The sequence below is a fragment of the Plutella xylostella genome, chromosome 29, assembly GCF_932276165.1.
Source record: "Plutella xylostella chromosome 29, ilPluXylo3.1, whole genome shotgun sequence".
Classification (NCBI taxonomy): Eukaryota; Metazoa; Arthropoda; class Insecta; order Lepidoptera; family Plutellidae; genus Plutella; species Plutella xylostella.
In genome coordinates this window covers 8,292,521-8,310,992 of record NC_064009.1, presented here as the reverse complement: position 1 = coordinate 8,310,992, position 18,472 = coordinate 8,292,521, and the positions used below count along the sequence as shown (strand labels likewise).

Genomic DNA, 18,472 nt, shown 5'->3' with positions numbered 1-18,472 from the left:
ATATAAGATTCGACTCAGGTTTATAGAGCTTATTACTCTACCAGCTATTTTATAAGTACTGGCGAAATTCGTTTATTTTCATATGAATTGGTTTTTATGGTCAGAGGGTTCAGGTGGTTTAAAGGGAGCCTATTGCGTATGTCACTCTGATTAATGTTCATACACATACAAAGAACATACCAACTGATTCTCCATTGAAAGATAAAAAATAAAGGGTTTACACTGATGCTTTTGGAATAAGTAACCTGAAAGACCCACGACGTGTGTCATAGACAGAATTTTGTTTCGTGAAATGTTCAATTTTGATTTCTGTAACATGAGTAATGTCAACTTGTAAAGTAATAAGTATTTCAAACAGCTTGCAATTTAGCGTTAGCTTTTTCCTTTTCACTTTTATCTCCAAAGACCGGATGTTTAAACAGTTCACAAACCGTGTCCTGGTAAACTAAAAGATAAATTTAAGTCTAGGTCATGGACGTAATTTGTGTGAAATTCAAGACCGCTTCGTGACCGCAGCCTTAGCACTCCTGAATGGCGGATTGCCATGCACGTCCTTCGCTGTAAAGGCGAATACACACTAGTTACGCCATATTTGACAAATATAAAAAAATATGGAGCTCAATGCTATTCACATTGTGATTTGACAAATATTTTAACAAAACTGCGGTACGTGTTATTGAAAATGTGATGGGACAGATGTTGGAAGTAAGTCAGGAGGGTTGTTAGGGTTGAATCGATCAATAAATTGTTCGAACCACCCATTTAGTACCAAATGTGTAGTACTACATCGTTATTAAGTTTGCAAAATCCTTCAAGGGGAAAGTTTGTGAAAATGTTTGTTAGGTATTACTCCTTCACTTAAAAACTACTGAACAGATTATCATGGAAATTGGTTCGTAGAAAAGCTATGACAACTTTGATTAAATCATAGGGTACTTATGCTTTTTTGTGTTTTTCGGATCTTCTAGTGGTCACACCTTTATTATAAGTGTGCAGTTGACCATTTCAGTTACAAGTTTGTACTTTTGCTCTTTGACAAGTTAAGTATAGAGTTGAATTTGGCTTGAAGAGATTTGTAGTAGTTTGTCCTTCTAATTAACAGGTGAAATATGACCAATTCTTAACTATTACGTTCCACTTTCTCTGTTCTAATTCTCATTGTAATAGGGGTGTAAATAGTGGTGAATGGGGAAATTATACAGTGGTTAGTCAAGCCAAATAGGTAACTGTGTACGGTTATTCTATATATCCTTGTGAAAATAATTATTTTAATTACAGATTTGTTTCTGTAACTTTGTGATGACAACTGAGTAGTGTAGTTTTTTGCTGTTGATCAATGGGGTCAAAGGTACCGGGTTCGAATATGTACCGAATAGAAGTTCAACAGTTATAGTGATTTATATTACAAATATAAAGGTATTACAGTAAGAAACAAGATAAACAAACTTAGTTCCTACCGCATTAAATGAACCTCAGCTAATTCTCTGTGGCGTAAATAAAGACCACTTATTTCCCGTAATATCGTTATTGTTGTATCATTATTGGGTATTTCACCGTATTCTTTATGACGGGAAAAACTACGCTTTCAACCACTTGTCTATACTCCGCTGGAGCAAAAATAATGCGTAGGAAATTACAAAGGAATTCCCATTATGATAAAATATACCGACTACAAAGGATGTTTAAATGGTGCTGGAATAGAACAGACATGGCAAAAGTATAATGGTAGTTGGTAGGTACCATAAGTATGTAGGTAGGTTTATCCGGTAAGAAGGGCTAGCACGGGACGCAATTAAGCTGTGAAAATAGTTCTCCGTCGCGCTCTCTCTTGAGACTGCGCGATGTGAGCAATGCATTTTTTTTGTTAAGTACGTCAAACCCGTGCTAGCCCTTCTGGAAATGATATAAATGATCTTAAAAGTTTCAGGTGAAAGATATGGATGTCGCTGAACATTGAATCGATACAAAATAGATCACAAGCTCAGTATACTTCACGCCTTCTACTCGACTACTCGATGGTATAGTAGTATTCATAATAATATGTATAACACCTTGATTGATAACTGCGGGAAAATGTTTAAGTACTTTCAAGTTATTATTAGCAGTAAAAAGTGGTCAGGTATTTCCTTTCGCAGGGTGCCCGTCAATCCAGTTCAATATCAAGTCAATAAATAATTTATCTAATTTCCAATTTCCCAGCGGATAAACCAGTGGTAGGTAGAGAAGTGGCTGAACTGACTGTGATAGAACATAATTATTTAATAACACTAATTAATACAGATACATAATCATCTCACAAAGAAAAAATATTGCCGTCGAATTGGTCTAGTCGTTTCAAAGCTACGTGGTGGTCTGCTGATGCAGGCCAAACTTATAAAACCATTCTTTTCCGCACTAGTACCAAAGAATGACAGCAGACACATAAGACTGTAAAGTACAGAAAAGTACAGAACGCGTATGACTCAATTTTGTGAGGTAGGTATGAAGTATCTACTGAATAATATCTGAATTTTACCAGCGGAAAATAGTAATGTGATCGAAAAGGATCGGAGTCTGATTTGGAAGGTAGATTAGCTGTCACCTGTTGCCGACACGCTCATTTTGATGTTTTCACATTTGTGAATTTCTGTCACTGATATGCCTTGACTACTCATGAGATACCATAATACAACATCTTCAAGTCTTACTCAATTTACTTACATTCGCGTAGGTAATAAGGTATATATATCTTACTTACGCTGACCTTACCGTTGCGTAATAGCTGTACAGCCATGTCCCAAAGCCACTTGCCCTGAAACCTAAGTTTCTTACTGCGTTTTATTTTCTTGAGGATGTATGCAAAAACACTCATGGAGTGACGTACCATGTGTACCTTGTATACAAGCACATCCATTGCACCCTTTCATCACGGCGATAAACGCTAGTCTAGCTTTACTGTTCGACACAAAACGAGAAATAGATGTTGTAGGACTCCTACACATAACGGAGAATCGCATTGCATCGCAAAATGTCTCCCATCTCGCGGGTGTTCCATACGAGAGAGCGTGACGTCACGCGTGTTGCGAGCTCGCACCGTGCCAACTCGCAGTTCTGTGGGACCTTAGAAGCTTCTAGAACTTACCTCCATAGCTATATACGCCGGTATGACGGACAGTAACAGTCGCTCCTGCTGTTCCCTCTCACACTCAAGCTTCACGCGCTGCTCGAGACAGGTGCGGGTGCCGGCGAAAGTGTCCCGGTGGGCTCGCTCCGTCAGCGCCCGGTAGTAGAGGCCGATGCCGCTGGCCGAGAGCAGGAGGGCTAGCTCGCAGATCAGCTGGGGAAGAAAGAGATGGTTAGAGGATGGGAAGCAAGCTGAAGTGGCAGTGAGCTGGTCATATCTGCCGAAGAACCGATAGCTATTGGGGTAGACAAGTTCTCGAGTGGAGACCACGAACAGTCAAACACAGCGTGGGACGCCCTCCTGCCCGCTGGACTGACGACCTTAGGCGGGTAGCCGGTAGTGGTTGGATGAGAAAGGTCGAGGACTGAGTGTTGTGGCGCTCCTTGGGAGAGACCTATGTCCAGAAGTGGATGATTGTTGGCGGATGATGATGAGGTTGAGAAGGATGGTGTTTATAAGGTCACAGAGATCGGTAGTATATGCCAATGGCGCTGAGAAAAGGAGAGATTGCTGGGCTGCCGCAACAGCCCTCCGAAATGTAGTTTTTCGTCATACAGAATGACCCCTCAGTCTGTAGTCGTGTCAGCCCGGCGCGTCTGGGGCAGAATTCACCCCAACTCATTTATGTTTTAGGGTAATCTTGTGATTGAGTAGGTGCAATAAATTAACGCAATCGGCAAAAGGACTTCGTTAGGTACTTCAAAATAAATGTATAGCTCTTTACAGCCGATCTGTCTGTAAAAATATAATATTACGAACATATTCCCACACTGCGATAGTAGGTATTTATCAGAAACCAATTCAAGATCAAATTGTCGGTATGCGATACGAAATCCAATATCATTTCTGAAATACATTTTACCGCAAATCTATTGAATTGATTTGAACTATGATATTATAGATAAAATGGTTTTACTGTTTTATTTTTATAACTGGTTAAAGTTCGTTGTGTAAAAAGACCTAGTGAAAAGCATTGGTCAACGCAAAATAGCCAGATAGAGTTATAATTGCTGTTTAATTTTTGTTTAAGTATAGGTATTATAAGAAAGATTCCATGTTAAAAACCAAAATAATTAGATGTTTATTATATACGCAATCAAATCGCTCAATGAAATGCCTGAAAAACTCTACATCAGCTTTTCAAGCATTACATTGCCCGGGATTTTTAACTTAATAGTGCTTCCAGCCTACGAAAGATTAGGTTCTCTCTAGTTTATAGCTACAGTACAAACTGTTGGTACAGTATTGTTTATGATCTTGATCATTGATTCCCAAACTGTAGTAAAGAAACCTACGGTGTTTATTTTTTCTGATAAATCTGATGATGGAGGAGATTCATGATGTAATAATCAGCTAATAACAATAAGTATGTTTTAATATAGGTAATTATCATAGAGTAAAGAGTAGGTACTTAGATATTATTCTCGAATTTCCAAACAAATCTTGAGAATGACGTGCTATGATTCACTTTCTTTCGGCTTAAAATACCCTTTTTGCAACACCATGTATAATAAGATTTGAGAGCCGCTGATGTATGAAATCCAGACTAATACAGGACGTGCGGTGTGGCCTGCTCGGTAGCTAAACTATAATCCCGCAACAAACTGGGAGTTATTGCTCCGTTATCGTTATAAGTACTTCCCAACTGCTACAAGAATAATTGCCAGTTTCAGCCATGTTTCAGCTGTAAGCAATACAAAGTAGATTTTGAGATACATTATCTGGTTCAAGTATTTTTTTAGCTCAGATCAAATAGTATGGAATCAGGTAAATTAAGTAGAAAACTGTACGATAGATTTTACATTTAAGTACAAATCTTTTATTTTTATTTTAAAGTCCCTAAATTAGTAAGTAATATTCACTCTCACTCCAATACATAATATATGTATTTAAGTAAATAAATATACCTACCTAGGTAATGACACTTGGTAGACTATAACCGTACCTATCTAGGCAACCGTCTAGACCCTGCCAGTCGATTTTCCCCAGAAAGGACGCGTATTACTGAAGAATGCCTGATTAAGCAATGGTGTAATGGAGTGGAATTTTAAACTCTTTCAAATCATTCAGCGCGGCCGTTGCGGGTGCCTTTTGTTAGCAGAATATATTCATATTATGTACTGTTTCAATTCACTGATGGTGCAGTTGTAGATAGCTGACTAATGTGCCGACGGGAGTCTCAGGTTTGTATTGTCATATTTCATGTAAAAAGCCACAGGAATATATCCTCTTATATCATGACCATGTCAGCTATGAAACACCTAGGTACTTGTTTAAATACCGAAATTACTAAACACACTTTTACCTGTCTTCAAGGCACGTACACCTCTTCGCAATTACCAACCTAGCGAGGCGCAGATTGAAAACAAACGCCTTAGTAATCACATTAGCAATGTTGCACAATTACTGAAGTGTGCAAGCTTGCTTATCGCATACGTTCAGGCGCTTCCATTATGAAAGTACTCGGCTATTCACGTAACAAAAGCTGAATACAGAGAGAGTACCTACGACATCACACTATGGAAGACAATGAATGGAGGGTGAAAATGACAGCCTCTTAATTATTTAACTCAGTGGAATGGAAATTGTGAAGGATAAAAATTACTTATTCTGGGAACTAAGGAGGACTTTTCAAACGATTAGTTTGGGTTAGGCATTTCTAGGTACGAGGATAATTTGATAAGTTTGATGAAGATCGTAAGCTTAACACTGCTCTCTATTTCATGAAATTCTGGATTAATGACCCTTTGTTTTAGTTATTCTATGAATAGGGAACTAGCTGTACGTAACGAACGTAGGTACTACCATTATATTTCTGGCTTAACTAGCATTGTCTAGTCTTGTAGACAAATTTCTCCTGAATACAAATTAAATACTGTGTATACGATTTTGTCGACGTTATTAAAGTTTAACTATTATCATTCTATTACTAATGTATTATTCATGAATATTCATATTTTATTATTTAAATTTAATCAGTACACACCTTGCCTTCAGGAACTTCAAAAATAAAATGACGTGAAAATGACTAAATAGTAGAACTGGAATTGGTCAGAAGGAAACCCTGAGCAGTCAGGCCCTTTCCGTAACCATGTAAAGTTTAAAAAACAGAAGTAAGTATAAGTATAGTGCTAGGATTTCAAAATATATCATAGGCAAGTACACACATAAGTGTATAACTCACCTTAGATAGCACAGACAGTTTGATCAGTTGGCCCGCTCAGCCAAACACAAACAAACAGTATCTAAATTAAACTTAAACTATTAAGTTGACAAAGTTGGTTTGGGATCTAACTAAAAATAACACCTTGTAGAACTTGGGGAATTAATTTAGATCACGTAGAGCGGTTTAGAACTTAAATCTAGGTACCAGTTTTAGGTATTACGTTTAGTATAGAAGATTAAGTACATTTAAGTATGTAACAAACTTTTTAACTTGTGTTTTCGTTTGGATGAATATTATATTGTATTGACTTCTTATTAACATAGCTTATTGCTTAACTTTTGAACTAACTAAACCGATTTTTATAAAATAATAAAAAATATTTTTCAATTTAAAATCCGCATTTCATTTAGTCCATCCGTCATGAGATGTTACAAAATACGAAGCCACAGGTACAAACTTCAAAGGTTTGATAAAGGTACTTAAATAAATACTCCTTATATCCTATGGGATTTTAATATTCAGTGGGTTTACTAATGAGCATCTCTACACACCATATTTTAGGAGTCGGGTACAATTACAATTAAGCTTAAAATAGGACATCATTATCGTAGGTGGAGGTAGAGCAAGTTTGACATTGACAAATGATAAATTAGTGATACAATGAAAGTTTCCCCTCAAAGTTGATAAAAGCTCTAATGATTGTTGAACTTTGGAGTGGCCTTTTACCTGATAAAGACAATTAGGGAGCTGTCTATTAATAAACGATAAAAAGCACTAGACTGTAAGGATCGTGGTGAACGGATTAGCCAGTCAATTTAACTGTTGGGATATGATTGACTTGACACAGACTAGGTATGCATTATATTCACAATTTACGAAAACAAAAAAAGGTTTTTTGGATTACTTCTGCTATCTGCATACATCATCTGTCAAAAGTTTCATGATAACGTAAACTTTTATAGTTTTCGAAAAACTATCAAACCTCTACTATAACCTCTGTTTATAGTAGATAGGCCACTCAAGGAGGCTCATTTCTTGTACCCCTCCACAAGCCAAAGCGTTGAAGGTTTATGGAAATACCCGATAGCAAATGAATTTGAAATTCATTCATTCAAAGTCCTCCGTAATCCTTCGTAATTAGCGGTAATTTGTAATTATCGCTTAGTTAACGAAATTTATGTTCTTGTTAACTCGTCTTATTACTCAGGTCGCATATTGGCCGTATCTCTCACATCTAATGCACAAACGTCTTCCCAAATAACTGACGCTGCAACAATCATCTGATCAAGATTTAAGGAATGGCGATGAAAAATGTTGGACAAATTTTGGTGCTGGACAATTCTCATCATGGACAAAATCATTAATGGAAAATATCCGTGTTGGTCAAAAATAATAGTCAAATTCAAATTCAAATTCAAATGGTTTAATCGACGTAAAATTTTACAATTATTTGTCGATAGTCATCTACCACCATTTCACAAAGGCCCCGTCATTGAGAAGGAAAGAAATGGCGAAAGAAACTCCTCGAGCATCTTTTCAACTTTTTCCTTATAATCTATTACAATTTTTACTTATATCTAGTACCTACAATTTTACTTAAGTACCTATATCCATTTCATTTTTAGGGTTCCGTAGCCAAAATGGCAAAAACGGAACCCTTATAGTTTCGTCATGTCCGTCTGTCCGTCTGTCCGTCTGTCCGTCTGTCCGTCTGTCACAGCCGATTTACTCGGAAACTATAAGTACTACAGTGATGAAATTTGATGGGAATATGTGTTGTATGAACCGCTACAAAAATATGACACTAAATAGTAAAAAAAAGAATTGGGGGTGGGGCCCCCCATACATGTAACTGAGGGATGAAATTTTTTTTTTCGATGTACATACCCGTGTGGGGTATCAATGGAAAGGTCTTTTAAAATGATATAAAGTTTTCTAAAAAACATTTTTCTTAAAGTGAACGGTTTTTGAGATATCAGCTCTCAAAGTCGTAAAAAGTATGTCCCCCCCCCTCTATTTTTATAACTACGGGGTATAAAATTCTAAAAAAAATAGAGGTGATGCATGCTAATTAACTCTTTCAACGATTTTTGGTTTGATCAAAGTATCTCTTATAGTTTTTGAGATAGGTTGATTTAACTGTAATTTTGCTGCTACGGAACCCTTTGTGCGCGAGCCCGACTCGCACTTGGCCGGTTTTTTCAATAGCCTTAGCTGAGGTGGACAAGACCACGCGTTTTTGTCGTTTAAATAATCATTTATACTATAGTAAGCTTTACTACATAATGTAGCTTTAACATAATTCTTAAATTTTTGCTCAGTAAGGTTTATTGCTTCATTTGATAATTTATTATAAAAACCGGCCAAGTGCGAGTCGGGCTCGCGCACAAAGGGTTCCGTAGCAGCAAAATTACAGTTAAATCAACCTATCTCAAAAACTATAAGAGATACTTTGATCAAACCAAAAATCGTTGAAAGAGTTAATTAGCATGCATCACCTCTATTTTTTTTAGAATTTTATACCCCGTAGTTATAAAAATAGAGGGGGGGGGACATACTTTTTACGACTTTGAGAGCTGATATCTCAAAAACCGTTCACTTTAAGAAAAATGTTTTTTAGAAAACTTTATATCATTTTAAAAGACCTTTCCATTGATACCCCACACGGGTATGTACATCGAAAAAAAAAATTTCATCCCTCAGTTACATGTATGGGGGGCCCCACCCCCAATTCTTTTTTTTTACTATTTAGTGTCATATTTTTGTAGCGGTTCATACAACACATATTCCCATCAAATTTCATCACTGTAGTACTTATAGTTTCCGAGTAAATCGGCTGTGACAGACGGACAGACGGACAGACGGACAGACGGACATGACGAAACTATAAGGGTTCCGTTTTTGCCATTTTGGCTACGGAACCCTAAAAACGCATACAGTTCCCCATGAATGATGTGTTTGTTTTCGAAAGTCTGAGTGTGGGGAAAAGCAACTTATTTTTGTTTCTGGTCTCAATACCGTGAGTGGCTCCTACTTTACTAAATGAATTTAAGTTTTTACGAACATACATAATATTTTTATAGATATATTGGCATGGAACAGTTAGTATACCTATTTCCTTAAACGTATCTCTTAATGAAATTTTAGACCCTAATACATATATGGCTCGAATTGCTCGTTTTTGCAGAACAAAGATTTGATTAATGTCAGCCGCTCGTCCCCACAATAGAACTCGGTAAGACATAACACTATGAAAATAACTAAAATACACAAACCTGGCTGTATCTACATCTGTTAACTGTCTAATGGTTCTAACCGCATAAGCTGCAGAACTCAATCTACCGGCTATCCTCTCAATATATAGTGTTTAACATTTTGAATTTTGCACATTAGCTGTTGTGCAGCAATGATACTATGTATGTATATCTAGTCTACTGACCTGCTGATAAAACGTGGCCTCGTTGTTCTCGGGTCCGATGGCGAGGGCGAGCGCCATGTAGGCGAGTGTGAGCGCCGTCGCCATGCCGAGGGCGATGCGCCGGGCGATCGGCATCATTGTGTGCACCATCTGAGGGCGAGGGAGAGATGTTAGGCGAGGTTGCTATGGGTTTACGAGTATGGGTGCAGAAGTAAGGGTTTTATGCGCTTTGTTCTAGATTAGGAGTATAGGTGATTTTTATCTGACCGTGTTCGGTGAAACTGCGAACTGTTGGCCTTGGTAAGTCTGTATACAGAGTGGTGCAAATGGTAAACGGGTGACTCAGCTGGTCATTCTGAATAACTTTTATCATCCACATGTGTTGTTTCTCTCCTTGGGAGAGCTTCGGTAATGGCTGATTATGGGATGATGGTGATGATGATAAGGATGTAGCGAGAGATAATTATTATGGATCAGTGATGGAACCAAAGGTCTGAACAAAAAAAACAGATAAAACACAACACAACATTATAAATGTCTATTTGTACTTGAAATAGAAATATAAAAGATAAGTAAATTCATCGCGTTTTCCACTGAACAGACAAAAAACAAAGACACTTTTTAGAATTAACTTCTGCCTTCGGGCACTTTTACCATTTAAAACATTGCTATGGTTTTTTAAAGATACTGAAACAAAAGAGAGATAATTAAAATCCCTGACAATAATTACAAAAGACAAACCAATTCTGAAAAAAATATTGTGTTAAATTGAAAAATGTAGGAAAAACTAATCAGACCATTATGTCCAACAGTTAATGATTGTTGGCTAATTATGACATGAAATTAGGAAACATTTAGGCCATACTTAGGCTGTATAAAGAAAGAAAGCTGGAAACTTATATGCGGTTAATTTTCCATACTTTGCCAAACCAGCGCTTATAAGCACGGGACAAAATATCAATAGTTAACTAAGCGCTCATACCCTCACGGGCAATGAAAAGGTTCCACTGAGAAAAGCACAATTTTCCTCCTAAACGGGAAAGGTTAGTTTAAAAGTCGCCCTCTGCAACATTTAAGTAAATTTAACAGAGCATCACGATATTACCGACTAAAAACGGTAATACCTATTTGTTAAAATTTTATATTAAATGTTTGAAAAAAATTGGGATCTTTTGGTATCGGCCTTTTGCGAGTGGAACTTTTCTGTATTCGGTCTTTAAGATATATTTAAAAGTCTTTCAGATAAAATAAATCTAGGTACCTAACTATATTAACTTTAATTACGAGAACCAAGCTGCAGCCTAAAGCTCTCTATCTGTAGTCATGGAATTAATCAACTGTGAGAGGGAATGTGGCCTCAACTGGCCTCACAGAGTGATTGGAAAGGTCTAGTTGTCTTTATTTTCTTAATTAAGCCTTCGAGCGAGTGCCGAGAGGGGATTATTGGATAACTATAACGTAGTAGGTCCTTACTTATATTGTTTTATTAATACTATGCTTCACTAACGATGCTTGGATTGGTTTCGTTGGATGATTAAGGGTATTGGAGCATCTGTAATTAAATTATGAGCGGTCTTTTATGCCTAGAACAAAAATAAATTTACAAGCCTGAAGTCTTACTGTACTACCACAAAAAACTTTTAACAAGTGTTTAAAACGAAATTTGACAGATTTTGAAGGCGTTTGACAGCGCTTAACACCTGTTAAATACTGTCTTAAGTTTTTGTGGTAAGGTCCTTATGGTCTAATATGCAACGAACGAACAATACACTGGTCACACGTTCAATGAAAAATTTACCAAAGAACGATTCTTGGCGTTTACCTAACCATTCAGATAAGACCAACTGATTCAATCCATGCGGCATCCAAACTATATTTATATGTTAAGGTATTCATTTACTTATATACTAATATGCAAGATTAGACATGATTTGCAGTAGCCCAGTCACTGCTTAATATTACTTCTCGATTATAGACAAATGTAGACCGCAAACATGCAAAAGAAGCGTAACTGAACCGACGTCATTGGATGAGCGAGACCCTGATTCATTCAAACCTTAATAGGTTTAAGAGCACTGTATATATTATTAAGAAAAATTATAAATAAATGAACAATAATAATAATAAAAAATAATAAAAAATTAGGGTTCTGATGATGTTTTTCTAAAACGTCTTACCACTACCAGCCACTTTAGGTCTGACGCTTTATTTATTCATTTCGGATCCCCTTATTTTCCAATAATTTTCAATTTATTCAATTATTATTGATAGTCTTCGTTATGCAAATTGGAAAACACGATAGCTGGTTTCATTTAAAGTGAATGTGGCGGCGAGTGTCAATCGAGCGGCCGCGAGGGAGCCACTCAGTAAATTGAATGTTCAATGGAATGACTCTTTTTACTCTTATTTCCCGTCGCGTTCAGCTCCCGTGAATTGCATTGGAATCAAACGTCTGTGACCAATTTTCTAAATCTCCACTTAAGTCCTGCTCAATGGCAATTCTGCCAATCACAACGTTGTAAGGTTTATTTAAGTTTTATTAGCGGAAGTGGCAGACGTTAGTGGAGACCCTCTGCACCTCTGGGGTGCCATAGGACTGCAACAACAACAACAGGAAGGTCATCCAAAACAAAGAAATCTCTACGTGCATCTAGCTATAAAACGATGATCGATTGGAAATTTTGGGATAGAAAGTTTAAATTCTATAATAAGTTAAATTTTCACAACAGCTTTAATTTAAGTACTTAATCATAAAGTCTAAGATTATTAAAATTTGTTAGAGTGTGTGAAAATGCCTATAGATCTTAATATTCAAATAGAATAATATACGAATCTCTCCCTATATTGATTGCAATTCTCACAGGAATACCTATTCCAGAAGCATTCCATTTATTCGACACGAAACAATAGGGGATAAATACGTCCGCTGGACCTATTTACTTCAGTAGTACGCCAGAAGGTGATCTCATTGATTACAGGAAACAAATCTACGCGATTGTACATAGATTGAGATTAATGAGATATCGTAAGTTACTTAATTTAAGCGTAGCGTGAGATGGGACGCCCTCCGGCCCGCCGGACCAACGACAATGGGCAAAAAGACTATGCCTATATCGACGTTGGAAAGGCAGAATGTTTGAAGCGCCATGACTTAAAATGTTCACCAGAGCGATTCAAAGTTTGAAATTTTCGAAAAAAAATCATATCTCTGTAATCATTCTATGGCTTTGAAAATTAAAATACGTAAAATTGAAATAGTTTTGTATGTGATTCTGTATATAAAATGAATGTACATATTCTATTTACTGTAATAAGGGACATAAGACATAGGCATCTGAAATCTCAGTCAGGTAAAATTGGCTTAAACGACATTAACATTGTAATAAAATACAAGTAAAATCAATTTAAAGACCAAGGAGATTTAACCATCACACCAGCATAATGTTTTATAATAATTTATGTTACTTTAAACATTCCATAAGAATAAATTAACCGCCAAACTAAGGCAATTTATATCTAAGATGAATGACTTAAAGAATAAATGAACTTATAATTAGACCTCAGAACTCGAGAACGGTTGAACCGATTTTACTCTAGAAACACATCCAGGGAAGGTATAAAAGGTAAGAAGCGTCAGCTAGATTGAAAACAAAAAAATCATTATATCTGGAGGCACGGCAGTCGTCCCCCACTGTCGAGCAAAGAAGCGGCACGGCTGTACCATCCTTTTCTCGAAGCATTATGTTATTATAAACTTTATTAACATATTGTTCACCGCGAAATCACTTTGAGATTGAGATCCAAGTGATCAGTTTTACTTATTCATCAGTCTCTATGCCACCATTCTGTCACCGCCTTTGTCAACCTTCCGTCCTGCTTTCGAGCCAAGTGTCCTGCTGACTCCCATTTCAGTTCAGTGACCTGCATACCGACGTCGAAGACTTTTGTCTTTTGGCGAATTACCACGCTGGAAATACGGTCTGTAAGCAAAATGCTTTTAACATGGATCGCTCCATAGTTCTCTGTGCAACTCTGTTTCGGTGCACAATTTCCTAGGTCAGCGTCCATGTATCGGCACCTATGTTAGTGTGGGCAAGACACATTAGCAATTATCAATTCATAAGCAGCGTCGCTCACTTTAAACTATCTGTCAGATTCATACACGATACGCTAGATTTGATAAGCAAGCGACGATGCTTTAGGATTGTTAATGGCTAATGTTTAGTGGTGGTAACCCCAAAGGACTATCACAATGTGAGTTAGGTCTCACCCGACAGCCGGACTGAGAACCAAATCGACCGACGATTAGTCGAAAATGGAGACACTTCTGGATGTTAGGAATAAGAGGGTAGCTGATGTCAATAGTGATCACCACTAAGTCGATGGAAAAATCTGCTTGAAGATAGAGGGAGTTTAGGAGCAGGCCACAAGATCTGCCAAAGGTGTCGTGTAAATAAGCTGCAAGACCCACAAGTTAGAAGATAACTTAGTAACCAGATCGACAACAAATATGATATAGTAAGTCTGGACGAGGTCTCATTCAAAGATCAAAGGTCTGGCATCAAAGACGTGTTGTTAAAAATTTGCGAAGAAATAATAAGGCACAAGGAACACTTAAAGAATAAATGGAAAATCAACAATCTAAAGAAACATGGGATATGATCAACCATCAAGTAAGAATTAACGTTTATAAAAGGACAAACGCTGCTAGGGGTGACTCTATGTCCAGAAATGAGACCACAACCATCGGCTGCCATAGGAAACATGAAGGATCTATACAAAGCATCTTGAAGAACATTGCAACAAAGCCCAGGATATCTGCTTGTTACTAAGGAAGATTGACTTTTAAGATGGTATGGCCATACATTGCCGAAGTTTTTAATGATCCTAACCACCACCTGAGGAGTTGGATGCAGATTCAAATATACCAGGAGCATCTTGTATCTTGATGCATAATCGTAATCAATATGATTAATAAAATCGGCAGGTCGCTAAGGCTAGTCAGAGGCCTTCGGGCGGCTTGAAAATGTTAGGTATTTACAATAATTACAAATATAAAGGCAGCTTGTTAGGGGACGACCATTTATTGACAAACGTTGGCATGGCAACCACAATACATGACAATTCCTCCACGCTTAATTAGATATGAATATAAAAAGAAACTTAAGTACTTAATTAATTATTTAAAATAAAACAGCTTATCGAAAGACCACGAAACATAGAATTATACATTTAACTTAAAATGAAATCAAGTAATATTTACACAAGTACTAAAAATACCCTAAGCGGTTTGGGGGATGCCTGTTCCGTATAGGGTACCTGTTAGGCGATTCAGGGGAAAGATTTTCGTCACTACCAGCAGGCTGTTCCACCGGCGCGGACGTCGCCCCCGCGTCCCCCGCGCCACCCTGCGGCGCCCCCGCCACGACCGCGGCCGCTCCGGCCGGCCCGGCCTCCTCTACTGGTATTGTGGGGTAGCAAAGCGGGCTTACTACGGCTGACGGTTGGTTTACAAGTGTCGGGTTGTTAACAGGTATCGGTGCACTGTTTGTGGTATGTATTGTTGAATGACGGCGTCTCAATTGATCAATATAGTTTCCATTCAACAACAATTTTATCACATAATCTGTTCTACCTGTTCTTTGCTCAACTAGGCCTCCCAGCCACTTATTTCCTTTCCCATAATTCCTTGCCCAGACTTCCTCTCCTACACTGAACGACCTAGTCACCCCTCCAGCTGCTCGTTCCTGCTGTCTTTGCCTCACTCCGACTTCTCTTTCCGGTTTCAACCTATCTAAAGTAGTTCTCAAATCTCGGCCTTGTAGAATTTTAGATGGACTATCGCCTGTGGTATTATGGGCCGTGTTTCTGTAAGTCAGTAGAAATCTACAAAGTGCCACTTCAATGTCAACTTTTTGTAAAATGGCTTTTCTTAAGACGTTTTTGCAAATTTTTACTGCACTTTCGGCTGCACCATTTGACGCAGGGTGGTATGGTGCTGAGAAGATGTGCTCTACATGATTATTTTCCAGGAAAGTTTTCAACTCTACACTGGTGAAAGGTGGCCCGTTGTCTGACACCAATTGCTTAGGGATTCCGAATCGAGCCCAAATTTCGCGTAGCCACTTAATGACCGAAGCTGCTGATGTATTGGTCATGTTGGTAGCTTCTATCCACTTAGATGTAGAGTCTACCAGAATCAGGTATGTTAGGCCATTGATAGGGCCCAAGAAATCGATATGGAGTCTTGTCCAAGGTTTACTTGTGGAGGGCCACGGCTGCGGCGCATGGTGCGGCGGCGCGCTGGCGGTCTGCGCGCACACGACGCACGCTCTGCACAACTGCTCTATCGCTTCGTCAAGGCCGGGCCACCACACGTAGCTGCGAGCTCTTAGTTTTTACAATCCCCATGTGGGATTCATGAAGTTCCATCAAAACTCTATCACGACAAGAATGGGGGACTACTATGCGATGACCCCACATGACACAATCTAGCTCCAGATACAGTTCATTTCGCCTATTAAAAAAATGGTTTTAACTCCCGAATTTCCACCTCATTCGGCCAACCAACTCGAATGTAGTTCAAAACTTGAGATAGTATTTGATCCCTTTTTGTTTCCCTTCTTAGTACGTTATTGTCCAACAGTAAAGCTTCGGACGCAAAGTGTAGGTAAGTGAACTCCGGCTCGTCGCGCTCATGCGCAGAGTTCCGAGCATTATCGTGGTGAGCCATAATTAATCGCGATATTGCATCGGCCATGTTTTTATCGCTTCTAACATACTCGATTGAGAAGGTATAGGCGGATAGAATCAACGCCCACCGCTGCAACCTACTGGCAGTCATACTGGGTACGCCTGTACTTGCCCCAAACATGCTAACTAACGGCTTGTGATCCGTGCGCAGTGTGAATTCTCGCCCATACAAATATTGGTGAAACTTCTTGACTGCAAAAATGATGGCTAGGGCTTCCTTATGTATCTGACTATAGTTGCACTCTGATGACGTCAGCGAGCGTGAGGCGTACGCGATGACGCGCTCCTCCCCGCCGGCGCCACGCTGCGCCAGCACGGCGCCCAGCCCGTACGAGCTGGCGTCGCAGGTCAGCAGCAGCGGCCGCGCCGCGTCGTAGTGCGCCAGCACCGGCGTACGACTCAGTATCTTCTTCACCATTTCAAACGCATTCATCTGTTGCGTACCCCATTGCCAAACTGCATCTTTTTTAAGTAATCTATGCATCGGCGCTAAAATGGTACTAAGCCCGTTTACAAATTTGCCGTAAAAGTTCACCATACCCAAAAAAGATCTCAAGTCCGACACATTTTTAGGGTGCTGCATCTCTAAAATGGCCTTCACTTTTTCGGGGTCAGCACTTATGCCATTCTTATCGATGATGAACCCTAAATATTTTACTTTATCCGCGAAAAACTCACATTTTTGAATTTTAATTTTTAGTCCATGCTTTTTCAGTCTACTCAGGACTTCGTGTACGGCTTGGAGGTGTTCTTCAAAGGTTGTGCCCGTGCATAATATGTCATCAAAGAAAACGACCACATTCTTTATATCCTTGAGCAAATTTACCATCATTCTTTGAAAAATACCTGGACTAGATGCTAGTCCGTAGACTAGGCGTTTATATTTTAACAACCCACGATGTGTGTTTATCACAGTTAGCATTTGTGAGTCATCATCCAGCAATATTTGGTTATATGCCTGGGAAAGATCTAGCTTGGTGAAATAAACACTGCCATTCAACCTACTGAATATATCATCAATTTTTGGCACAGGATATTTGTCAACTAACAAGACTTTGTTCAGCGATACCTTATAATCCGCACAAATTCGTAAACCTCCGTCAGCCTTAGGCACCACCACGAGAGGAGAGGCCCAATCCGAGCAGTCGACCGGCTCGACCACGCCGGCCTCCAGCATGGCGTCCAGCTCGCGGTCCACGCGCTCGCGCAGCGCGTACGGCAGTGGCCGCGCGCGGTGGAACAGCGGCGCCGCGCCCTCGCGCACTTGCAGCCGCGCCGCCCCGCCCGTGAATCGCCCCAGCGTCCCGTCAAACAGCTCCTTATACCTGGAACGAATATCCGCGACCAGTTTACTTTTATCTCGCACATTAGCCGGCGTCACTGGCGTATGTTGTATCTGTAGTAAAGGTATTTCGATTCTCATTTCCGCCAACCACTGGCGTCCCAAGAGATTAGTCGTACCATGATTGATTATGTACAAGTCCAATTTCTTTCGCAGGCCGTTACTCTCTACGTCAACACAAATGTAGCCTAACGGTTTCGTTTTACTTCCATCGTAAAACCTAATTGAGAGATTACTCGCCTCCATCGGAACGTCCGAGAATAACCGCTCATAAGTTTCTCTACTTACACACGATAGAGCAGAACCCGTATCCACCTCCATTGTTAATTCCCTATTATGAACTCTGAGGTTTACACTCACCGGTTTATATTTCCCTAGAGACATTTGAAAAATTGGCTCTTCCTCCTCTTCGTCTTCGTTTTCTTCATAGCCTCCAAGGCTGTCGACCTCGTCGTCTTGATCCCCGCGCACCCAGTGCGCGTCCGCGCGCCACGCGCCCCGCGAGCCGCGCCGGCCGCTCCCGCCGCGCCGCCCGCCGCGTGTCCCGCGCGCTCTGTCCGCATTCCTCGCTGGTCCATCCAACTCTGCCAGCCCTGCGTCACACACCCGTCTCAGGTGCCCCCGTTTTCT

At 39.4% G+C, this 18,472-nt stretch overlaps 1 protein-coding gene across 1 annotated transcript in view; it reads right to left on the bottom strand.

Annotated features, from left to right (window-relative positions):
- Positions 1-18,472, bottom strand: part of LOC105382235 (adenylate cyclase type 2) — a 125,150-nt gene that overhangs the window by 67,120 nt on the left and 39,558 nt on the right. The window contains exons 4-5 of the mRNA XM_048631878.1: positions 9,769-9,897; positions 3,122-3,316 (exon numbers count right to left, since the gene is read on the bottom strand). Of these exons, the coding sequence (XP_048487835.1) occupies positions 3,122-3,316; positions 9,769-9,897 (324 nt within the window). The remainder of the gene's footprint in view (positions 1-3,121; positions 3,317-9,768; positions 9,898-18,472) is intronic.